Source organism: Pungitius pungitius, chromosome 5, assembly GCF_949316345.1.
Source record: "Pungitius pungitius chromosome 5, fPunPun2.1, whole genome shotgun sequence".
Taxonomy (NCBI): Eukaryota; Metazoa; Chordata; class Actinopteri; order Perciformes; family Gasterosteidae; genus Pungitius; species Pungitius pungitius.
Window position 1 is genome coordinate 18,867,551 of NC_084904.1, and position 26,003 is coordinate 18,893,553.

General features: G+C 44.8%; 2 protein-coding genes across 4 annotated transcripts in view; one reads left to right on the plus strand and one right to left on the minus strand.

Annotated features, from left to right (window-relative positions):
* The window catches only part of tet3 (tet methylcytosine dioxygenase 3), a 29,987-nt gene extending 21,575 nt beyond the window's left edge, over positions 1 to 8,412 (plus strand). For all 3 annotated transcript variants that reach the window (XM_037482464.2, XM_037482466.2, XM_037482465.2), the window contains 5 exons: positions 77 to 227; positions 342 to 431; positions 756 to 893; positions 1,058 to 1,412; positions 1,582 to 8,412. In XM_037482464.2, coding sequence (XP_037338361.2) covers positions 77 to 227; positions 342 to 431; positions 756 to 893; positions 1,058 to 1,412; positions 1,582 to 3,389 — 2,542 coding nt within the window. In that variant the 3' untranslated portion in view covers positions 3,390 to 8,412. The remainder of the gene's footprint in view (positions 1 to 76; positions 228 to 341; positions 432 to 755; positions 894 to 1,057; positions 1,413 to 1,581) is intronic.
* Positions 8,413 to 14,831: 6,419 nt separating this feature from the next.
* Positions 14,832 to 25,497, minus strand: npffr1l2 (neuropeptide FF receptor 1 like 2). Its single transcript, XM_037482786.2, has 4 exons — positions 25,286 to 25,497; positions 17,792 to 18,149; positions 16,768 to 16,867; positions 14,832 to 16,415 (listed from the first exon to the last, which is right to left on the minus strand). Exons 2-4 carry the CDS (start codon positions 18,129 to 18,131, stop codon positions 15,407 to 15,409), a joined length of 1,449 nt encoding a protein of 482 aa, XP_037338683.2. The 5' UTR covers positions 18,132 to 18,149; positions 25,286 to 25,497; the 3' UTR covers positions 14,832 to 15,406.
* Between the last annotated feature and the right edge of the window lie 506 nt (positions 25,498 to 26,003).

The window sequence follows — 26,003 nt, forward strand, 5'->3', positions numbered from 1 at the left end:
GCGCCGCTCATAATTCCCTCTCCCGCAGTGAGCCACGAACGCTGAGACCGCTCTCTCTCACTGTCTCCCCCTGCAGTCGTACCTGTGCGTGTCAAGGCAAGGACAGCGAGTCTGCTGGTGCTTCCTTCTCCTTTGGCTGCTCCTGGAGTATGTACTTCAATGGCTGCAAATACGCCCGCAGCAAGATACCCCGCAAGTTCAGACTGCAAGGAGATCACCCTGAAGAGGTACTGAGCAACTGTTGGTTCGCGTCATATGGGAATACGTCAATGTTTTGTCACTTTTGGAGTGTTTTGCTCCGTGTTTTGTTTTGACCTGGGATGTATGTCTGTGCTCGTCAGGAGGACAAACTCAGGGATAACCTACAGCATCTGGCAACTGAGGTGGCTCCTTTGTACCAGAAGCTCGCGCCGCAGGCCTACAGTAACCAGGTTTGTTGTAAAGGCCACTTGTCGGAATGTAACAGTACTGAAAAGCTCTGATTCGCTTCAGACCCGGGTTTATGGACACTATAGTTCAGTACAGTGAAAAAACAAAACAAATGCATGATTCTTTTCATTTATTTAAGTGTGAGTGACAGACAGATGAACAGATTCTGCAGTCACATAATAGAATATGATAGAATATAATAAGTTACTCACGTGCGACCTTTGCGTCCACATTATTGGCAACAATCTACACCATCACGTCTTCACAAAGACACTCGCCATTTCAACCAGAAATAAGCAAATGCATTTCTTTTTTTCTTCCCTCAGTGCGAGACTGAGTCGAAGGCTCCGGAGTGCAGGCTGGGCTCGAAGGAAGGCCGGCCCTTCTCTGGGGTCACTGCTTGCATGGACTTCTGTGCCCACGCTCACAAGGATCAGCACAACCTCTACAATGGTTGCACAGTGGTAAGATCACTCACCATACTGACAAAGGCATCTTTTTGGGGGGTGGGTGGGTATTTGGGTTTAATAAAGGATGTGTTATTTAATTTAAAATGTTGATGTTTTGTAGCTTGGAACAGTTTACATTTCATCTTGCTTTTCCTTCTCTCTCTCTCTCTCTCTGTAAGGTATGTACTTTGACTAAGGAGGACAACCGTTCAGTGAAGGAGATTCCAGAGGATGAGCAGCTCCATGTGTTGCCTCTTTATAGGATCTCCCAGACTGATGAGTTCGGCAGCCAGGAGGCCCAGCGTCTCAAGATGCAAACGAAAGCCCTCCAAGTGCTTCAGGCTTTTCGCCGTGAGGTACGCAAGTTGCCCGAACCTGCCAAGTCCTGCCGACAGCGCAGACTGGAGGCCAAGAAGGCCAATTCGGAGAAGAAGAAAACTAAACTCATCCAGCAGGGAGGAGCGACACCAGATAAAACAGTCGTCAAGGCTGAGGTCTGCATCACAGGTTCCCCTCAACCCCAAGGCAATAAAGGTTGGTTGGTTGTTTTTGTATGTACTTTGTATGTCCAGGCTCCAAGGCAAATTATTTGTACCATGTACCATGGGAACTCAAATACAACAGAAAACAAAAACAATTAAAAACTTTAATGAGTTTCAAGAAACCTTTTTAAATAATTTTTCCTTTTGTTTAAAATATTCAGCAATTATAAAACAAGAGGTGAAGCCCAACATCAAGAAGGAGCCTTTCAATGGATCGATGGATGGATACCATGTGCAGGCAGCAGACCCATTCAACAACATCTATCCGCACCCTGCCTACTATGCAAGGGGAGGCCTTCCCCCGACTGGCCAGCCCTCTGCATCCGACCCAGTAAACGGTTACCACCACAATCTGCCCGCGATGCACTATGGCTACTACAACTACTCCCCCAATGCACTTTTCCGCCCCAAGCTGAGGACCTACGAGGGTCGAAATGGCTCTTTGCCCAAAGCAGGCGGCAAGGTTGCCCAGGCTGACCTGAAGCCCGACGTTCAAAGCCTTCAGGCCAGACTGACCCAGTCCTTCCCCGGCCACCCAGAGCAAGCCAACCAACCAAACCTCAGCGCTTACACCCAGCACGCAGACCACAACCAGTCCCGTCCTTCCTCCGCGTGCTCCGAACAGTCCAACAGGGGCACCCCGGTCATCAAACAGGAGCCTGCCGACCTGCCGGTCTACGAAGGCACGGCGCACGGCCAGGCTGGTGCCAACACGCCGAGCAGCACCCCCCAGCCTGCAGCCTGGCAAGGGCATAAGTTTAACGGAAGTATCGTTCCCACCAACTGGGAAGGCCATCTGCATCCAAAGCAAGGTCCCGAAGGCTCGTTGTTGACGCCGGACAAGCAGCAGTTTCACCAGCATCCCCAGCAGCGGCAGTCCTCCCCTTTCCCCCCGCAGTGGACATCCTACCCGGGCTCAAATGCCCTAAACCCTTCCCCTGCTCCTTCGCCATCACTCCAGGTACCTCCCTCTCCGTCCCCGTCACCTCACGCAGGGACAGCGTTCCCAGGTAACACACGACCCTCTACGCCGCGGTCAACCGCCCCTCAGGCGGGTACACCGCAGCCTGGCAGCTCTCACTCAGGCTCAGTCACGCCGCGGCCGGGCACGCCGGGCACGCCGGGCCCAGGCACCCCCAGGCACTGGGCCAGCCCTGCTCCTAGCCCTCAGCCAAATGCTTGGGCCATGGGGCCAGCGGCATATAGCCCCGGTTTGAAGCACAGCAATCCCGCAGGGGCCTACGCAGACAAGATCTGGTCCAAGACCGGGGAAAGTCGGTGTTCCACCCCTCTGGGGCTCCAGGAGAAGGCCTGGAAGTCCGGTGGGGGTTCCATGGCGGGCATTTCGCCGTCCCCTACGCCCGAGGGGCGTCTCTTCCCTGACGCCCTGCAGCAGTCCGATCAGGCCTGCTGGACGCCCAACCGAGCCGAGAGTGATGCCGAGAGCACCAAAGGCCGCGAGGAGTACGACGAAGAGGAGGAGTGGTCTGACAGCGAGCACAACTTCCTGGATCCCAACATTGGCGGCGTAGCCGTAGCACCAGCCCACGGCTCCATCCTGATTGAATGTGCCCGTCGGGAGCTACATGCAACCACTCCGCTCAGAAAGCCCGATCGCTCCCACCCGACCCGCATCTCCTTGGTCTTCTACCAGCACAAGAACCTCAACCAGCCCATGCACGGCCTGGCTGTTTGGGAGGCGAAAATGAAGCTGCTGGCGGAGCGAGCTCTGGAGAGGCAGCAGGAAGCGGCTCTCCTCGGCCTCTCCCAGGATGAGATCAAGGCCCTCGGGAAGAAACGCAAGTGGGGGGCTGCGGCGGCAGGTGCCAGTCCAGGACCGGGACAGTGTAAAGACAAGAGGGAGGGGCCAGTGACGCGGTTAGCGCCCACGCTGCACACCTCCTCGACGGTTACTGCGTCTCCCTATGCCTTCACCCGCCTCACTGGGCCCTACAGCCACTTTGTCTGAGGGTCACGCGGATACAGAGAGACTGGCGGCTACAGGGCGGTGCAGCGGAGGGCTGGAGAGAGCGGCGTGAACGTCTCTCAGCCGTCCCACAGTCCATCCTGGACCCCTCCAGTCCAATAGAGGGAGGGGACATTTTTATTGTTTTTTACCTCATGTCAGGCAGTTGTTTGGGCTTCAGACACACTGCCTGTGGTGCTCTTCCTCTCTCTTCCCTGTAGAGGATCTCCATTGCTTTTTCTTGTTCATAGAATTTTAATGATTCTAATTATTGCTATTATTATCGCTATTATTATGATTGCTATTGTTACTGTCAATGTTGTTATTACAGGTATTATTATAATGAAGACTTGTTTGTTTTTTATTATTGCTGTTTTCATTAATGTTATTATTAATGATGTGATTGTTTTGGTTTTTTTTTTTTTTAATCAATCAGTCTGTCAGACTTTAGACAATTGCTTTTCCATGTTTGGAAAAAGTGTACTTTTTCTGTTTTTGATTTGTTTGTTCTTGTCAATCTTCCAGCTGTACTTAGAGGAGGAGCCATTATCTGCCTGGTAAGACAGCAAATCAATATTATAGAAATCACATGTATGTATCTAAAAAAATATTTTCAGTAGGCTTGTCTTAGATATCTATCTCTATTTAAAAGATTTACAGATATGTATCTTTGATTTTATGACAGGAAGCCCTCCGTAAAAGTTAATTCCAATTATTGTCAACCTGGGCCTCTATTTTCTAGTTTTGTGTTCAAAGTTTTATTACTATTCCTGACCATGAATACGTTGACCAACAGCCCTGCTTTCTTATACACAAAATACAGTATTACTGTAGTAAAGCCTTCCAACAGCCATTTTTATATTTTCTATTGCATGGAATGTGCATATACTGTATCTTTGTATTTTGCATGATTTCACATTTTCCCATGACCTGGGAAAATGTGAACTTCAGCTTCCCGGCAAATCATTCCAGTTGCCCCTTAAAACCACATTTGGAAAAGATTTAGCTGCCTGTGTTGTGGTCAGATGACGTGCTCCTCCTCCTCCTCCTCCTCTTCTGTGCCCCTTCAGACTGGTGCTCAACTTCCAGCTGTGCTTGATTTTCATTCCGCTACTCTTCATGGCACTTGATGCTGAACTTAGGTGCTCTCTAACCTGGCTCCAAGTCAAATTTGTTTTGACCGAGGTGGAAGTGTCAGATCGTGGAGCTTTGTTGCTCTAAAACATCGCCGGTGGATATTTTGCTCCTGTGACTGTACACATCTGGCACTCCGCGGCGGGCCAAAATAAGTGACGCTATTTGCAAATGTCGTTCGACCCAGATCGGCAACTACCACGTGGATCGGTAACAGGCGGCACACTTTCTCTTCCTCTTAACATTCAAGTATGCGGGAGCACCTCGCAGTGTAAACTCTAGAGGGCAGCAGTGACTGCCTCCTCAAGGTGGTGTGTGCAAACAAACCTTGTAGCACGTGAGACCCGTTACAGAAACCAGCAGCCCCGCCTCGCTACTTTAATAACCCGTTGCCAGCAGAGGGGGATCTCAAACCCGTTAGCTGGGCGTCCCCAGAGCAGCTCGCCATCAAGTTGATCTCATGGCACGGATGCTTTTTTTGTTGGAAGCCCATCCTGGGGTTGAGTGGGAGGATATGGTGTGTTTGGCGGGACAGCGGTGCTTTTGGTGCTACCACACACACGCACACACACACACACACACACACACACACTCCGGTGCTCTCCTGTTACACTTGATATACTGTGAAGGGCTCCCTCCTTCCTCTGCATGGTGCTGTCATCTTAGAGCAGAGAGAGTGTGTGAGAGAGAGAGAGAGAGAGAGAGAGAGAGAGACGTGTCCTTCTGCAGGCGCCCCGTCTCCACAGTCAATCAAAGGGGCTGACACTGGGCCTCAGGACCGGTTTCATTTTTAGGTGCTTTTTGCAAATTGTTATAGAAATGTGATTTTGTCTCGAACGGCACTCGGGGGGCGGGGCAGAGAAAGCACAGTAATGTCAGTGCATTGCCCATAACCCTTTTCACAGAGATAACAATAGCATGGAGAGCAAAACGAAGGGACCTAGGGAAATGGAGACCCTAGGACTAGCCGTCAAATGCAAGAGTCAATGAATCTCTCGGTGCGTGTAAGAGAAAAGCCAAAGAGAGACTATTTGATGGCCTGGAAAGAGTCTTGTGAACCACTCGTTTTTGTTTTTTGTTTTTCGGGCATCGACAGTGGGACTATTGGATTTCGTGGTATTGGAGCGGGGGACATGGTTGCCTCGCGGCACTTGTCAGAACTGAAAATGAGCGGCTAACATTTGATAGAGGCAGACTCCCGGCTGCCCGGCGGTGGCTTTGGTCCGAGGCCCCGGGCATACCTCTCCCGAGGGTCTCCGGCTCTCTACCTCGCGCTGTAGAGATACTGGTCACAGTCAACAACTTGCTACTGAGGGCAGAAATCATGCTTATGTCCTTTTGTGTGCTCTAGATCTCCACTCATTTTAACCTGTTTTGGTTGTTGTTTTTTTTACTCTTATTTATTACTACATGGTGATGATGATAATGATTGTCTTTGATGTTATTGGTTTTTTTCCCATCTTTTTTTATATAGCTAATACAAATTGTACATAGAGAAGAAAAGATTTATAAAAGCACTTTTAATCTTGATTTTAATGACAAAAAGAAAGAGCCGACTATTGACAACTTGAAGCTTAGTTTTTCTGTTTTTTTTTGTTTTCTTTTTCTCAAGAGAGAGATAAAAATGTAAATATTAAAATATTTAGGTAAGATTATTTAACTTGTGATGATAGTAAATAAACCATAAATGACAAGGGGGTATTTTGAAGTCTCTGACAGCCCTCAACAACACCTGGTCCCGATGTGTTGTGTGTAAATGTGTGCTTAGTAACACTGCTGTTTTGCTTTTGTAAGTACTGTAACCCCTTGTCAGCATGTAACTGAGACCTGTCACTTTCTACAAAGAAATACATCAGCTCATTATGTAACATCGTGACATACTTACTGGCAAAAAAGTCAAAATAACTGAAGGGTACTCAACAAGAAGGATTTAATGGAAGTTGGCGAGAGCTAGGTGCGACAATAAGTACATTCTGCCATCCGTATTCTGAATGATGTGGCTGGAGCGAGCCGCTAGTTAGCTTAGCTTAGCTTAGCGCAACGACCGAAAACACGGGGGAAACAAGTAGAACAACTCTGTGAACAGGCAACAAAACCCACCCACCAGTACCTCTAAAATCCCACAAACACCTTCCATGCTACGGTTACGGTGGCGAGACTATGGCTTCCAGGTAACCAGGCAACCAGTGGACACCACTCGGGAGTAACCGCGCCCAGCCGAATTCCCGTATGGCACATGGACTAAAATGTGTGGTTTTTGCACGGATTAATCAGTAGTGCTTCTCGAGTGCTGGTAGTATGATTTTGTGACCTTTGCTCAGAGCCAAACCAGCCCGTTGCCCCCCAATTTCCAGTCACTTACCCTAAGCTAAGCTAACCGGCTACGTACGGAAATGACCATCTTATATTTCCCATAATATTGAACCTATTCCCTTAATATCATTAATGTTGCCCTTTACAAATCTGCCCCCCGATGGTGTGCAGGCCCCAATCCAAAGGAGTGAAGTCTAGGAACATACTGGTAGTTGCAGAGCCAGGCGGAGGTGAATGGGACGGAGGGGGGATTTTTTTTTTGCGATCTTTGTCAGTTGTGTTAGACTATCAGGTAAGAGACTCCCTGCTTGTTTAGACGTATCTATGATTATCTACTCATAATAGTAAGTATGTACTTGGCTTAAGAATCATGACGCCCCTTCGGAAGACAACTTTGAGTGTTGACTTTGTAATAATTACATTATGGCCAACAGTGGTTTGACTGGTGCTGAGGCCGGAACTGGTACAGTAACGGCACATTTTACTCTTTAACCCTAACGCATGGACCCCATTACGCACACACACACACACACACACACACACACACACACACACACACACATACGTAAACGGGTGCTGAGGACACAGTGTATAAAATATCTTAAAATGTCTAACTTCACAATTGGTTGGTGGGTGCTTTTCATGAGGAGCGCCTCCTCCCAAGCTCGTTTTGAGACGAGGGAGGGGACCGGTCAGCTGGTGCTATGATGCTACACCTAATAATTCACTGTATATGAAAAGAAGAAAATGTGAGGGATAAATGATTACCACAAATATTTTCTGAGCTCTTCGAGAGGCAAGAAAAATGTACTTTTGATTCAAGCAGTTTCGTGAGAAGCTGCTCTGGTGCTGACTTTATGAAGTCTTTTGTTACGATGCAACAAATTGATGTCTCTTTTTGAGGGCAGGGGGGGCACTCAGACAGTTGATTACAATCTCTTATTAACATGCTTTCCCATATTGTACTTGAGCTCCTTTAAACTATGATGAAATATAGAGTCATATTGTATCAAAACTGTTACCTGGGTTTCATTTTTTGGTACAGCGCAAGTATCAAAGGCTATTGAAATGATCGTTAAGCAAGTTGTACACTTAATGCTGAGATATTTGAACAATAGAAGAATATCTGTTGTGTTTTGCCCCCTTCCTTTCCCTGGTCACGCACTTCCTTTACTCAACCGCCCTCCTATTCTTAACACCTTGTATATTTTGTCTTTCTCACACACACACAAACATAGATATACAGATGCATCTCACTGTGTATGGCCCACATTTAGAAGTCTGCTGAAAACCTAATTTAACGAACACTCTCCAAATTCGGGATGGAGACTTGAACCCTGGCCCTGATTAAACAAACAAAAAAATGAACCTACACAACTGGCAGCTACTTTCCTTTTTGAGTTAGATTGTTCTTGGTTCTTTATTTTCATGTCAAGGATGCAGTATGTAAAAAAGTGTTTTTGTTCAGTCTCTCTCTCTTTGTAGCTGTATGGTGTATTATGTGAATACATAGTGTATGTGATAAAAAGCCCACAATATTGTTTTATGTTGCGCGATAAATAAAAACATTGAAGTGAAATCTTGCGTTTGGTTCATTTTATTTTCTGGTCAAAACCTAACCAGTTTTTTTTGTGTCTCACTTCTGGTGCATTAAGTTTAAGTTTTGCGCATATTGGTTTAAGTTTTAGTTTTGCAGCATATTGGTTTGCAAAAGACTTCATTTCCACAGGCTCCATGTGCGTATAAAATCACACAGTTCTAATGATCTCAACAAGGTCATTTTTGATAAAGCCTACTGATTTTAATAGCAGTAGAGACAAAATGAGTGTTTAAAAACTATAAAATGTAAATGAATATCCAACTTCAATGCGAAAACTCCGATCTGCCAAGAATCATTCGGCACAAAAGTGCGAGTTACATCTCTGCATCGCTCCCTGATGGAAACAAGTGACAACTTTAAATGAAAAGCATACATACATACCAGAATAACTGGTTCTACATTCACACTGAATGATGTTTATATGACAGGTAATATAGTGACATTTGGGCAACAAACATAAGACATTTTTTCAGACTTATTTTTAGCAAGACGTTTTTTTATTTTTCAAAACAAAATACTAACTATGACTAAACAATTGTCAGTGTGCAAAGATCGAATGAAGGGAATTACATACAAAAAATAGTAGTGTGACAATGTAAAAGATACAAAACAAAAATACTGGTTCCAGACCAATTGTCACGGTTTGGGTCCTCTTCCTGTCTTATTTTGTAGTTTTCTTGTCTCTCGTGTCTCTGGGTGAGCTTCAATTCCTGTCCTGTCCTGTGATTGCCTGAGTGTTCCCACCTGTGTCCAATTACCTGCACCTCCCTTGTGTATTTAAGCCCCGTGTGCCTGTTGTCCCCTGTTGCGTCATTGTCTACTGTCAGTCGTTGTTGGAGCACGTCTCAGTTTGGTCCGAGAATAAAGAGCACCGTTTTTGAGAATCCTGCGTTTTGGGTCCTGCCTCCTTCCGCCTGCACCAGCACCGATCCCCTGACACCAATAGTTTTTTCAGCATCAATAATAAGTAACAACATCTGAATTCCAATCCCACCAGAAAAACAATGTCAATAAAAAAACATTTTCAGATTCATGTTGTATGCTCTTATTATCCAAGAGGCTTTGCGCTTCTAATAAAAAAATAATGATGATTTTTACATGATCTATTTTCCCAAAGTTATCTTGCAAAACGCTGTACTTATTAGGCCAAGATATTTCCGAGCTAGCCGCAAGGTTTAGAAACCTCATTCTGCTTTTCTTTTCTCACCCTAGAGTCGTTAAAGGTCAACTGCACTGAACCACGTTCGTTTTGCTGCCAAAGCTCCTGCCGGCGCTCCACCTTTTGTACCGAGCTTTATCGTGGCTCCTTATAATCACATATTGCTGTTGGAAAGAGGTGACATTTAGCTCAGCAGGATGTAGAGGTCACCTCTGTCCCGGATGGGCTGGGCCGAGCCCTTGCTTGCCCGTGCTCGTAGTCCGACCCCCCCCCCCCCCCCCCCCCCCGGTGCCTTGTTACTCGCGGTCCGACGGCACAAACAGGACGAGCTCGCTAAATATTTCACCCTTTCATCAGTGCAACCCTCCGTCTCTGTCTCAACCGCTGGTCCGACACCTGTGTTCATTGGTCTGCCAAATTGAAAGGACTGAGATTATTATTATTTTTTGGGGGGGGGGGTGATCTGGTGCGTGGCACCGGGAGGAGATCCTTTGTTCCGGTTCAGACCTTCACCGGCGCGCAAACACTTGACCCGAGTGCAACTTCCTCTTTTCATGGGTCTGATTACACAGTAATTACACAGTAATGTGCAAAACCCTTTCTGGCTGCTTCTCAATTTAATAGTATGAAGCTCACTTTGTCGCTTATGGATCAGAGGAAACCCCGGCTGACTGTCGTAAACACAGTCACAGGCCTTTTTTTACCACATTTTAAATGATTCTTTTGTTTTATTCATAGACCTAAACTGTATCACGATGTTCATGAGCATCAGGTACATCCATTAAATTTGACCTCTGCATTTAACCCAGCTGTTTCAACTGGGCCGAGAGCACACACGCACAACATTCGCCTATTAGGACTTTCTTTTGAAGAAAAGGAAAAGTGCAAATGTGGTATTATATCAAATGCATTCATTCAAATCACATCTTCCTAGTTTTATTTAGATACACTCTGTCTCACATGCTGGGCTTTTTTTTGTCATCATTTTTTTTGAGGAGACTGTTAATTCATGATGTTTAATGGGGGTGGGGGGTTATGAATTATAGGTTTCGTATCTTGTAATGAGCTTCGACTGTTTGTCATGCGCTCGCTGAGACCAACACCTAACAACGGCGTTCTGTGCCAATTAGGTATTTCATCTTGTGCATTCCAATTTGCTGAAGGCAGATTGCATTGTCTCTCTTTGAATTCCATGTGCGTGATGTAAAGCCTAATTAGTGTTACAGTACTTGGCCTTAGCAAAACACCATAGCCCAATGCAGACCACGATAACCAGCCTTCATTTCTTCATTTTATTTGTACAGCGCATTTCAACAACAAGGAAATTCAAAGCGCTTCACGTAAAACCATTAAAAACATCCAAACATAAAGCACGGAGATTTAAAAACGTGTATGAACAAACAAGAAAAACAGTCATTAAAAAGATGAAGAAGAAAAAACGTTTAGATCTTAAATAAAAATATATATATAGTAAGGAAGAGGAAGGAGTAAATGTAGTTTAAGAGAACCAAAATGCAGAAATGGTCAGTTAAGGCAGCAGCAAACAGAAACGTCTCTAATCTGGATTTAAAGAAGATGAGGGACTCTTTTGGGGACTTAATAATTTAGTCCCAAAAAGCCAAAATATTTTTTTTTTACTGCTAATTAAGACACATTTCCAATGATGGGTTATTGAACACATCAAGGGATCAAACCACCGGGGTTCGAAGAAAGAATAAAAATGTAAAATTGACAAATCAACAGATTTGGATGAATTCAAAAGATGTATTCAAGGAATTGGCGTGGCATTATTTCATCAATTCACCAACGCCAAGGCTTGACTTGAATACCAGTAGGTCACAAGGTCACCAACAATGTTAGTGATGAAGGCAGTAGTCGTCCTGCCGTTGCAGCCATCAGCTGCCGAGGAAGCCGTCTCCACATCGACAAACTTGTTTGTGGCATATTTAAAAAATGAGTGTTATCAAATAGGTGTCTACCACACATTGTTAATTATAGTGTTCAGTACCCATTATCCCGTAGTTCATGCCGATGTAACTGCAGGGTATAGCAGCGGGGGGGGGGGGGGGGGGGGGGTCACACCAGTCGGTGGCATATTGGCTGGCCGGTGCACAGCAGACATGAAATGATGCCGTGTCACAGGGAGCGCGCACAAAGTGCTCACACTGCGTCCTGCGAGCGGAAGCCATGCTGTTGATGTTAGCATTCGCGACGCGTTTTTGCCGCAGTTTATGTGACTTTGATCAACACCGTTTACTTGGGCTCGCTTTCCTTAAGAAAGACTTGTGCAACCATGGCGGAGTGTAATTGTGTGTATTTACCGCTGTGCACACGCAGTTATGGCTGCAGAGCTTTCCATCCTTCTGGCAATCAGCTGTGGTCCATTCCAGAGGACTCAACGTCTCCTAGCTGCTACTCAGGGATAGTCTGTGAGCGGTCATCACTAAATAAAAGTGCGTTGGCTTAATTTTAAATAACGAGGTGCTCCTTGCCTTCTGTCCATCAACCCGTTTGTCCTCCTCAGGACGCTGGATCTTGAAGTTTAGTAATATCAGCACAGCAGCAGCATTCAGCTAATGTTGTTAGGTATTGTTGTGGCACCGGAGAGCTCACATTTCTCTGTTTCCTACAATCGCCTCAGTGAGCTTTGATGAAGCTTTTTAGCTTTTAGCTTTAGATACAAAGGACCATGCGTCTGTAATAATTATTTGAAGTCATCTGAATTTGCTCAGAATAACATAGGAAAAGCCTTTCATCATTTATTTATTGACCATCACACGGGAAAAAAAAGGAACAGGTATACAAGAAAACACAGAGAGGGGTGGGGGGGACACATTGAATATTAACACGCTGCAGATTGCTTACAATCGGATACACACATTAACAATTCATGTATGCGCCAACATGAAAACCCCCCAAAAAATAGATGCGGCGCGACAGCGTGGCATAATTAATAACACCTGCGTCAGAGTAGGATGAATCCTGCTGACTACGGCGATTCATGAGGTCGACAATTGCGATGATGATAAAAATTGTGTCAGTGGCCATTGAATGAATCTAAATAAAATGTAATAAGCTTGAGACAAAAGCAGTGATTGTGACGTGTACAGCAACACCCCATTAACATGTCAAAACCTACTAACTTAATTCATATTTAATTGCTATGTGGGAGTGCTAAATACCAAAATGCTAATGAGGCTGCTGATATATTTAGTATTTTACAAGCAGTTTCGTGAGGAATGTTAAAAGGCCGGTTTGTTATAGTATGCAGCTGAACAGAAACGTTTTTACATTTCTCAAACATGTTTTCACAAAAGTGGCTGAAATGATGGATGGATATTTGAACAAAATACAAAACCATCATACTAGAAAAAAAACATCAGTAAAAACACACAAGTGCCAAACGACAAAGTTACATCTACTTACACGGCAAGAGAAAGGCAGAAAGAACAACAATACAATAATAAATGGTCAGACAGCAGTCTGAAACACATCTTTACTCTCATAACGCCCATTTAATTCAAATAAATCCTCTGAAGTCAGTAGCGTATTCAAATGAACGACGCAGTAAATTACAACCCACTGTGGCACAAACATCCTTTGTCCTTGACAACGAAGCTGCCGCAATACAATTTCCAATGCAAATCTAATAAGCACATGTAGAGCAACTGATTTTCCCTCCCTTAGGATACGTAAATAGCTGTCATATAGGGCAAACAAATATATAGTTAAAAAAACAAAACAATATTGCTGCAACAACTGGGGAAGGCATTCACGTTACATCACACCACTGAAGATCCCAAAAACAGACCAGCACTGACGACCGTGTCTATCGTTACACCCGATTCTTTGGTTGTGGCTCTTGTGGATTATTGATGTGTGTATTTGTCTCCCTCATGTTACATCCCAGTCACTGTTTTGTTGGTGCGCTTTATTCCTATGTAAACTCAAAAATAACTACTGAGAAGAAAAAAAAACTCAGTGGGAGTAGCTGCTTGTTGTTAATTAGCAAAACTCACTGCTATTTACTGCTATTCTAACATTAGCCTACTACTTATCCTCCAAGCAATGTCTTTTTATGAATATGGTCATTTGCACAAATGTGGCCTTTGTGTATATATAAAGATTTCAAGTCGGTTTCTAATAACAAGGTTGTGCATCATTTGAAACTAGAAATGCCAAGCTTTCAAGTGAAAAAGAAATCACATTGGATCACCAGCAGCCGCATTCGACTGAGAAAAGAGTCAAACTATTCAATTGTTTATTAGAAGTTCATTAGGAATGAATGTAGCGCGTGTCTCCATATTTAGTACTACATGTCCTCGGGTGCCCAGTGAAATAACTGTAGAAACTGGAAGAGAAGCTTGTTTTTCTGGTGTGCTTCTATTCTAACCTTTACTGGAGCATCTGCAGATGAACTCCATTTTCTGTTGTGATCCATCAAAGTCAGGCATGAAACTGGATAAATAAATATCGCTTTTGGTTATGATCCAAACTCTAAAAGGAACCTAAAGTGACAATTGAGTGAGTTTCAACTCTTCTAGGCTTGAGGATGGAGACGGAGACACTCGTTAAAAGGCACAGTTTTTGATTGTTTTATATAACAATATCCATCACATTAGTTGTATAGAGCCATCGACTAAGAACAGTTTTTTTGCTCCTGCACTCCTCGTCTAGGGTTAGACAGAGTGGTAAAGAGCCGTGGCAGCTGACAAGATAATCTACGAGAAGACATTTACTGTGATGCATTACCTATTTAAACAGACCCCGGCCTTGTGGATCCTTAAACAATGCACTTCTTGTTAAGGACAGAAAGAACATGTGCACATTTCCTGGGATCTCTTGAGCTCACAGTAAAGTTTTATGTGAAGAGTGACAGTTATAAAAAGGTCATTTAGGGACGGCCCCAGTGCTTTATTTAACTTAATCAATTATTAAGTTAGTAGCACAATACATTCTGGCAATAACAAAAAAAAAGTGCTTTACGAATTAAACGAAAAATTGTTGCTGATTTTGACATCAAACTGAATCGTGATCAGTTTATTCACCGTCCGTCCAACAATTTCTCAATTGGTTAATCACTTCAACGCTAATTGTAAAAAAAAAAAGCGATAAATTGCAACAAATGTTGCGAAAGCACACGGTTCAATCAGCTGCTGAACCTTGTGTCGGCGGAGGCCTTTACAGACAGCAGCGCGCGGGGGGGGGGCGTCACTCATCAGTGGCCTCTGGCCTGCGATTGAAGGGCGCTGAAATGTGATGGGTGATGATGGGATGTCATGTGAGAAAAACAGTTGTCGGTTTTCCCTCTCCTGCCGTATTCAAATGGTTCACGTTGTTTGTGTTTCCTTTCAGGTTTACAATGTGAATTTACAGTGAATGGGTTTTGATGGGCTATTCAAAAAGTCAACATGTCAACATCTATTTTATGGGCAACGTCTTCTCCATAGAGGGGAGAAAAAGATGGACCAATAAAATATGGTCAAAGTAAAATAGGAACATTTAAACCACTAACTGCACATGGCTGACCGAATTCACCTAATAAGCATAGCCCAAAACAATGAGATGTATGATATGCATGGAATATTTCCCAAATATAAAATAATCCCACGCTCTAGTGGCATAATCTGTGCTGTCCTTGATGGAAATGAGCGTGAGGCCAAGCCCAGAACCAGGGTTGAAATGTTTAACCACCCGTCTAAACAGTTACCACCTTTAACATAATAATAGTTTCTTCCTCGAGGCCACATTCCAACACACTATGGCTTTGCTTATGTTTTTTTTTTTCTTCTTCCCAGGCTGCATTGTGCACACTTAGTTGTCCCACGCTTGACACACCGAGGCTGCCATTGAGCTGACCTTTTCGGACTCCTCCCCGCTGCTACCTTTCTTGTTCACAACCGTCATTTCCAACCCTCGTTCCGACAGGGTTCCCTCCGAGTGGACCAGCGCGCAGCCCGCCCTGCCGCTCCCGTCTATCTCGGCCGTCTCTGTGGACACGTTGACGTTGTGGACGCGGTTCCTCAGCCCCATGATGAGCTGGTTGTAATTGCTGATGACGTCTCTGAAGTCGGCCGCCCCGCGAGGCGCCGGCCCGGGCCGGTTTTTGCGGCCCCTCCTGGCCGTCCTCTTCCACAGGTCGCACCGGGGGAGGCAGCAGAGGGGCCTGGTCTTGCACACGGCCTGGAAGGCCCTCTTGAAGTTCTCGTTGTAGTAGCCGTAGATGATGGGGTTGACGCTGGAGTTGGAGAAAGCCAGCCAGTGGGCGAAGGGGAAAATGTAGCTGGTCAGAAGGTCCAGCTGCTGCCTGTCCAAGCCCGCGTAGTCGGTCATCATCATGAGAGTCCACAGCGGCAGCCAGGACAGCATGAAAAGCAACGCCACCAGGATCAGCATCTTTATCACCCGGACCTTCTTCTGGGAGATCATGGGCTGACCGGGCCTTCGGCGCCTGGCCTGCACCGCGGCGTCGGCCAGCTGCGGCTCTCTGTTCGCCACCACGGAAGAACACAGCTTGCCTCCGATGGCCCCGTACATCAGCGTGATGACGGTGAGCGGCGCCAGGTAGATGTGAGCAAACAGAACCGCCGTGTAGACTTTCCTCATCTGGGGGTTGGCAAAGTTTTCGTAGCAGGTGTACAGGGGGAACGTCTGGTTGAAGTCGCCGTCGTGCACCATGGTGTGGTAAGGGACCCTATCGACGGTCAGCGCCACGGCGGCGGGACACATGATCCCGACCGCCAGCACCCAGATCAACACGATGGCGGCCTTGGCCACGAGAATGCTGGGCTTGGGTCGCAGAGGGAACACGATGCAGCGAAACCTGTGAGAGAGAGAAGAGCCGAGTCAACAAGTCAGCCGCACGTCTACGGATAAAGAACAATGTATAAAATACCATTGGGGCTCATTTTTGTTCTTCACGATCATGACAAACCTCCATCTCAGATTAACAGATAATAAATGTTTTAAAAATGGAATTTTAAAGCTGTGATCAGCAAATGTTTTGTACTTATGATCTCATGATTCAGTTGGGAAATACGTGAACATTGATCTAAATGTTGTGCGGATATTCATGGTTCCTGTAGTACTTTGGTGGTGCTGATCCAAATGGTTAATATTTCACTTTTTAAGGCAAATGCGGTTGTGAGTAGAGAAAAAGCAAATCAAATTCAAACCTTTCAACGGCGATGGCGACAAGAGTGAAGACCGAGGCGGAAACAGACATTCCCTGCACAAAGCCGCTCATCTTGCACACAATGTTGGAAAAGGGCCAACCTGTTGAAAGCAGTAACATCATGGTCAACCTATTAGGATTTCTATAAATCCAGAACCAGAGAATTTCATTAATGTGGAGCGAACATATTCAAGGCTACCGATATTCTTGCAAATGGAAATGCAGAGAAGACGTTTCTTTGTTTCATTTTTCAGTTTCATTCAACATTCCTTCTGCTGCAGAAAAAAAGCCTTCAGACACCCCCAGAGCGGGATTGTGACCTGCAATACAGGTGAAATAATCCATCACACCTGTCTGACGCCACCTCATTTGCCATCAGTGGGCCAGCTTGACCTCACATCATGTATACTTTACTCTGATGATTGAGTCCAGTGGAGAGCAAAGGTGTTTTTTTTTTTTTCTGCAAGCAAGGGCACATAACAACAGCTGCCCCTAAAATATGATTTTTCATATTTGAGCATCCGGGAGTTTCAGAGTCCTCCTCCGAATAGTAGGTAAAGCAATGAGCGCACAAAGAGGGCCCTTTAATGAATAAACATCCAACCCTGAACTTTCCCACCCTGAGACCACTTTGGTACTGTGAATGTTATGAGCCGCAGCGTTTAGAGCTCGATCCACGATTCAAAAGGCCATTTAAAGCTTGAATATGGCCGCAGTGCACCTTTATTTCCCATCTCCCCCCCCCCCCCCCCCGCCCCCCCTGTAAACCCTCTACTATCAGAGGGATTTCACAGCAGTAGTACGGCAAACAACCTGTTTTGCAACCTGTTTCTCCGTTTTCTTGCCTTGGCATTAGCGTCACAAGAAATAAAACCCCACAACAAAGCACCCTTAGAGCATCCAGAGTAAGAGAGCAGCCCACATCAAAGCCAGCGTAAGGAACAGGGTCGGAATCAGTCACTCTATTTAATTAAGTAAAACAGCTGAGAAGCGGGTCTCTGTTTGCAGAGAAACAGGGGGACTACCTGTGATGAGGTTGTCCACCAGCGTGGTAGGGATGCAGAAGATGCCCACCAGCAGGTCACTGATGGCCAGGTTGAGGATGAAGAGATTGGTGACCGTGCGCATTCGACGGTTTTCCAAAACAATCAGACACACCAGGATGTTCCCCACCATACACAGCAGGAATATGAAGAAGTAGGCCAGGATGTAGCTGGCGGCCACGTACAGAGAGTGCTGATAATAGGGGAAAAAGGTCATGTTGGTGTCATTGGCGGAGCCAAGGCTGACGTTTATGATGGCTCCTTTGTTGGCCGACGCCTCCAACTCCCTCCATTCCTCGCCCATGTTTTCCAGAACATCCATCCTCCAGGGGATCAGACACTGTAGAGGAGATGAAATAGTGACAAGGAGAGGTTTATTGTGATATCGCGATTATTATTTGTTTTGAATCAAAGGCCTGAATTTGGTCAGGAGTTCATGTAAGTCTAAAAGTTAGTCTTAAAGATTAGAAAGTTGCTTTAATCCGGGGGTTTTTGACGCCACGAGAAAAAAGTTCTCAAGGAAGATCCTCCAGTGTGTAAATGAACCACATTTATATTTATATTAGTTGGAAGTGTTGTGTTGGGTGTAAATACAGTGCACAGCACCCTGCCGTGCGTCACGACGCGTCGAATTACCCTCGTTCACAGGCCTCTCGCTTTTTTGCACCAGTGCAACCGATGTCAAAATAATTGTCCGGGGCACCTGCGGACTACAGTTATCTGAAGATAATGGTCACTTACAACCATGATGGGGATGCGCTGCGACAAGCAGCTGGAGAGCAAAGAGCGGAGTCAAAAACAAATCACCTCTCACAGATGTGAGTCACACATTACGAACTGCATCTCGCGGTCCAGAATCAATATCGCATACAGTTAAGATGATAGCTGTTTGATTGAAGGCTCCGGGCCAGCTTCGAGTGAGGCATTTCAGAATTTTTTTAATAAAGCGCGGAAATTGACTGATTTGAAATTGATCAGAGTGGATGCGTTGTAAGACTGACGATAGAAAGAGAGTGACGAGGGGACAGTCTGGTACCAGACGATCAGGAGTCTAAATGCTTTGACTCGCCGGTGGCAAAGATGATGGAAATCAGATGGAATCAGTGGTGAAGAGATGCTGCTCTCCCTTTTGACACGACATATGATGATGACCCAAGAATATTGGTAAAAATGAACTCATTTCTCTGGCTAAAAGATGAGGAGAGATTAAAGGATCATCACTGTCTTTCGTAGGGAACTGGTATTACGAAATGTACAAACACTCACAATCCAAAAAAGAGGTCACAAGACGCTTAAATAGACAAAATACCAGCAAAGAAACGCTGTATGATGAGAAGACACTCACTTCTAGATCCCATTTTTTGAAACACTGAGTAAAGCACAAGTAGTAATTTTCACATTGGATCTTAATTACTGACCTAAAGTAACCATACATCAAATCCCCTTGTGTATACAATAATATAAATATGTTCTTTCTAAATTACGGTGGTGGAGTGTTGTATAATTATCTTGTGTTTTTTTATGTTAATGGCCTTGGGAAGAGTATCTGCATTAACTAACGGGGATCCTCACTCGACCTCACAGCACGCTGCTTTTCTTTTTCATCATAATAATAGGAATATGTGGTCTATCTATCTTTATTAGTGGTTTGGTCTGCTTTGTTCTTGCAGTAAGCCTGTCAAGAGGAGGCATGAGGGGAAGGGCTCAAAGGGGGACAAGACACAAGTAGACTTATATGATTTGAGGAAAGACATCAATTTGAGACAACAAGTCAAACGAACACGGGACACACGAGCCGGGGATTACAAAAAAGAACAGGAATCGAATAAATGAAGCCCAGAGAAACCATGACAAAGCCACTTGATGTCTTGATTTACCTCCTCCGGCTGACGCTGAACATGAAAAGAAGAAATAAATGACACAAATGAGGAAGGGCCAATCTCCATGGAGACTGAATAAGCTCAATGTGCACACAGTTTGAATTAGCCGGTCATGTAGGATTTAGCTATTAATGATTGATATACATTGTTAAATAAAATGATTATTCACATTCACAAGTCAACGAAGCTAAATCCCAAAATGACGTTTGAATCCTAATTCACTAGATTATCACTTTAGGCAGTGCGATATTTCATTGAACTGATTAACGTGGTGTTGCCAGATGTTTTCTTAGTGTATAAACAGTAGATCGCAGCGCAAGCTCCCAGTTTGAAGAAGCAAGAATGTGTTTTTAAAGCCTATCATCCCATTTTCTATTGTCCACATAAAAGCTGTGTTGTGTTAATGATAAATGTTGTGGATAGAAAAACTACTAAATATCTTCAAAGAAAAGTCTGAGTCCCGTGGGATTAAACTGGCAGGGATCTAAAGGGGGCTTCTTTCAAAGGGGTTAAACAGCAGCATGTTTAAAACCAAAGGCCAAGATCCCAGCAGACACCGTAAAGGCTAAAATGTCTGGATCGCACGTCTCAAATGCGGCGTTTTAAAACCAAGCGGGAATGCATTCTGATCTGCATCTTATTTTAAAAGGCAGAGAGATGTTGATCAAGTCTGTGTTGACGGAGGCCAAGAGCCAACATCGTCATCAATAATTCAGTTCAATTCGGGCAGCTGCCTTGAACTGCTGCCGAATTTCCAGTATTTTATTTTAAAACTTATTGTGAAACTCCTAACACTTCTCTAGCGTTGAATGAATTTGCTTCATTAGTGTTAATTACTTTAAGAAGACACAATTGACTTTTTTCACAATGGGTGACACCAGAAGTGAGTTCTTTTTTTAATTTTTTTATTTGGACTAAAATAATTACAATTCTTCATCTCTGCTGTGGAGTAAAAACAGACATCAGATCTGTAAAATGTAAACACATAAGACATGACTTGTATTACAATCTACAGGTGGCGTTGCTCATCAGCCTTTTATATTCCTCTGCACTGGTGCCAGATGGTCCAATATGTTTTTTTTTACTGTTTATGTGCTTGTTAATATTCAATGTGGTAGCTTACATGTGCACAGCAAGGCCTGAAGCCGAGGTGGATTCATTAAAGCTCTCTTTTTGGGAAGTTCGAAATGTCCGTTTTTCTGTTCTCTTCGTTTTTGATGCAGCCCCACTCTATTTTAAAAGGTCTAATTTGGTCCAGAGAGAATCAAAGTGAACAAAGTGCTCGTGGCGGGAGTCGGACTAGGCGCCGCTTCCACGGGAGGATGCAGGAGGCTTTCTGCGTCAGTTCATGCTGTCACAACAAAAATATAGTTAACAGTTTAGTTTTGAAGCAGTTCACCCTGAAATAGCATTTATCTACTCTACAATCTCTAATCCCATGCACAAAGTGTTGAATTACTGAATGTGACTTGCCAAGAGTAGACAGACGGACAGTGACCACGTCTCTTGTCGAGTTAACATCCCGGAGCTGCTGAACTTAACCAAATGTCAGCCGTCACCTGATGGACGTCTCGTGAGAGACGTCCGTCTCTGTTGGAGTCTCCCGGGTCCGTGGGACAGCACGGTGGGCTGCAGAGTCCAACGTGGTTTGGGATATTTGCAGCCATGGCGTCACTGTGCAGTGTCAACGTGTGCAGTAATGTGCCGATAAAACCTCAATGCCTCACACGGAAGTCCTTGAAAAAGTTGCACACAAGGCCATCGGAGGAAGAACTTTTGGGTGCAGTAGATCCGAGGCGACGTCAAGCAAAAACATTGAATCTACACCGAACATCAACGGTGTAGGTTTCCACCAAGGGTTGGAGGAGGAACTTAAGGCCGGAGGTCCAGAATGTCCAAAAGTCCTCATTACCAACCGTATTTAGTTCGATCTCTTCTTGTTTCTTGTTAACGAAGCAAGCTGATCGTTTGCTCAGCTTGCATCTGTAATAACAGACGCCCGCTGAGTAACAGTTCTTCATTTGATTAGTGTGGACCTAAAACAAAGCATGTGGCTACATGGCATGTGACTGGCATTGGGACGTCCTTCTGTTGCAATCCACTGGTGGCATTAACGCTCATCAAAAAAAGAGTCCCGATGGTTCGTCATGTTTCTCTGAGGGTGCAATATGTCAATGTGCCGTTTGTGTGCTCGTTAATATTCAAAGCGGTGGCTTACATGTGTGTCCACCTGAAGGCAGGACGCTGCGGTAGACTAATTAAAGCTCACCCTCGGGAGCACAGAAATGTCAAATTCAGGAGGAAAAAGATAAGCATGACGTTAATGCAGCAAAAATACCTACATTGATTCTATTTACTTATTGTTTGTAGAGTCAGCAATACATTAAAAAAGAACAATATTTATTTAAGCTTGTTAAGTCTTGGTTCTCCTTAGTTGAATATTACAGTTATACTTCAAAGTGACATTGCCTTCACTTCATACAGTATTTCTTTTAAAGGAATCATGCATCATGCCAACAGGGAGGCGGCAAATTGATGTTTTTCAGCCCTGTCCAGACCGTCTACCCGGGGAGTTGGGCAACATCTAAATAGTTTTTTCCATCTAATTTTCAACTCCAGACTGCCAGAACAAAGCCTCCGAACATGAAGCATCCCAAGGGCAAAAGACTTTAAAAAGCCCTTTTAGGTTTATAACCATGAAAGCATATCCTTTCAGCAACAGGTCCCCAAACAGATTCAGGTGTTATGCAAACCACTTAGTAACAGTGCAGAGTGAAACTTTGTGGCTGGCATTGTGGCTGCGTTGTCAGCACTGGGATCGCAGGCTTTAAAAAAAATAATTTTTTGTACAGGTGGTATGGACTGGTCAGCCTCAGCAAAGTGGACGGGGCAATGGGGGTGCAGACCCGCCCTCTGGGTAGCGCGTTCCTGCTGTGGACACGCTACCCGGCCCCCAAAGACGGACTAATCAGAAGTTGGTTAAAACTATAAAAAGGGACTCGTCAGACACTTCGAGCGACTTGCTGCTCAAAGTCGACCCTTTTTCTCTGTCAGCAGCATCTCTTCCTCCCACTCTTGACTTGCCCACGCAGGTTACTATGGTTACGGGCCATAAGGTGTTGCCAGGTCCTTTCAACAAGGCTTCACCCGGACCGTTTTGATGTGCGCGCGCAAATTATTTCTATATCACAACTCGTACTTAATCTGTAAAGTCAACAGTTTCTTACACTTTACATTTAAATTTTGGAATTTTAGTAAGGTCTCAAAGTGTATAAAAAAGCAAAAAAGCATTTGTATTGTCATATTCTGATTATTTATTGTGCTACTTAAAATATATATATATATATATATATATATATATATATATATATATATATATATAAATATATATACAGTATATGCTTGTTTTCAAAGCAATGTGTCCCCCATACGGAGGTTTATGCTGAGCCTCCATGTAGACCAGACCTTTGAATCTTAACATTTAGTCAATCAGCAAAAAGGGGGCGGGACTAACCCCTTCCTAAAAGGCAGAAAAGCGTTACAGGCGGTGCTCTGCCAGTCAGGAGTCATAATGACCATAACGGAGACCACTACAGAGGATATTGACACTTTAGAGGCTGTTGAGGCACAAAAGCTTGTTGCCAGGTGAAACGTGTCAGCAAAACATTTAACCCCCTGCGGCATGGAAATCAACAGTGGAGGCACTGAAGATGGAAACGGAGGGTATCGAGTTAGCCGGCGACGGTGGAGATTCGCTCACACTCATGTGGCTGAGCCACCCAATTGTTCTATGCCGGGTCCAATCACGGAAAAGAATCTCCCGCTCGCATGATTTATGGCTGCCACCGGGTACGGCTGATTGAAGCCCGGTTGCTGGCGGGCCCCGAGCTTCAGCCAGATCCAGTGAAGATTACCCGGGGCAGCGGGTTGGAACGGTGGCGACCAGCCCCGAGGCTGGAAGGCTGGAGGCCTTCAATTAAATCATTTGCCCGCCCAGATAGCAATTTCTCCAATAATGGCTTTGAAGGCCGTTCCTGGCGTGCCGGTGACAAGGCTTTGTTTCTCCACCCCCTGCAGACGCAGCGGGGCACATGTCACCTCGTGAGGTTCCTCTGAAAATGATCCATTTCAGGGTCCGCAATTAGTCAGTTCATGCTGTCACGGCGTGGTGGAGGAGGCAACGTTGATCAATACAAAAAGTGTCAAAGCAGTTCAACCTGAAATAGCACTTCGCTGTACTCTGTGTTTTCAAGCACAGAGCATTGAATTATTGAATTTGACCTGCGAAAGTGTCTTTTTCCCTTAAACTGAAGACGGAAAGTGACGATCTCTTGTCGAGTTACATCCTGGAGCTGCTGAACTTAACTAAATGTCAGCCGTCACCTGACGGACGCCTCGTGAGAGACGTCCGTCTCTGTTGGAATCTCCTGAGTCTGTGGAGCAGCACGGTGGGCTGCAGAGTCCAACGTGGTTTGGGATTTTGCAGCCATCGCATCACAGTATAAACCACGGTGCAATGTCAACATGTCACATGCTCAATGAAACGCCTCATTGACGTAAACAAACAGCTGTCATGAGTGCGTGAAAAACACCTGTAAACCCTTGAGCCTCATTTAAAAAAAAAGTTGTTGTGTAAAAAGACGGGCAAAAATGTTATTTTCCATTTGCACTGAGTTCCATGCTTTAACGTCCTGATCATAACTACCACATTTTCAAAATGAAACCCTTTAAATTTTAAATTAAAATAAAATAAAAAAAACGTTCCCCTTCATCAGGAAAACCTTCTGAAGCACAGTCCTGTCCAATAACCATTTTGATAAAGGATTTAGCCATATCGTTTTTTAAATCAAGTGTTTTAAATAATTTAAATGTAAGCACCAGCAACTAGGGCTCATATTTAAATGATAGAAAAACTAAAATGTGTTTTGTGTTTTTGCATCCTGTTTCCAATAAGGTGTGAAAGTGCACAAACAATGTGAGTCTTCAAAGGGAAAGGCTGAAGGCACAAACTCCACAGGGCCACCAGTAGTGGCATGCAACAAGACGGACCAGTTTATACAGATGCTACTACAGAATAACAGCTGGAAGTCCACACCGTTAAAAGGTGAACATAGAACTATGGGCTGTGTGCATAGTGATCATGGTTTTCTTGCTTGTTTGGATGTGAAGCTTAAAGCGTTGTGCTGAGTGAGGGGATCGGCTTTGACACAGCGTGATAATTAAAACCAATTTGTTTCATTTAAGAATCTCTCTGTTCTCTGGAGAGACAATCATTTATCCTTTCCACAAGACTCCTAAAATAAATATTAATAATGGGACAAATAGACAAATAACAACCTTGCTTTGTGAAGAAAAAAAGACGCAGCGGACTTTTCGTTAGCTTTTAAAATATCAGGTTTGGGCTTTTTATTTGTTCAATCTTGTAGAAAGAAAAACGTCCAGAAGGGTTCAACAAACCAGAAAGTTATTTTACTTAAACCATGGCTTTCTTTAAGGAAAAGCATGCTGTCTGTGGATGAGAGATTTACGCGGACAACATGCTGTGGATGAGAGGAGATGCCAACGTGGGGCCATAGAGATGTGGAAGTAACCTTACCTTGGTCCTGTCGGGCGCGCTCGCTGTTGCCAAGAGACGACGATTAAAAAAAATGAGCTAATTAAAGAATACAAAAAAAAATGAACGAGCGTTCTGCGTCGTCCGCGGCTTTTCCGATACTCAACCACACTTCATATAGTTTTAACAGTAATGTTAAGGGTACAGTTCAAAGTTAACATTTACAGCAAGCGGTCCACCCAGCGACCACAGAGTCAGACCCACGATCCGCAGGCACGGAGGCGCGCGCTCCACTCCGAACGTCTCCAAGAGGAGGATGGATGGATGGGGGGGGGGGGGGGGGGACCGGCGGGGACATGTGGAGCAGCTTTGTTCTCTGCGTAATGCTGTGGAAATGAGCTGCTCAGACCTTCCTTAAAGGAACACGGGAGGAGCTCAGTCCAATGGGGAGCGCGCAGCGGATGCGCGCCACTAGGTGATGATGATGGTGATCGAAGGTCACCGAAACGTTACAAAGTTCCAGAGGCGTAACCATGGCTTAGACATTGATGGGGTCCAAATGAATACGTTACTTACTGTCCGAAACATAACGCGTATGCTCGGCTGCTGGTCCAGTTTTCTCCGCTTTTTAGGTAACCTTAAATCCTCCATTACTCTACCTCCTCTCCAACTCTACCTCTTAACTAACGTGACTTTCTTTGCTCTCAACTGACTGACGAAAAAGTGACAGGTAACCATGACAACACAGAACAACCAAGTA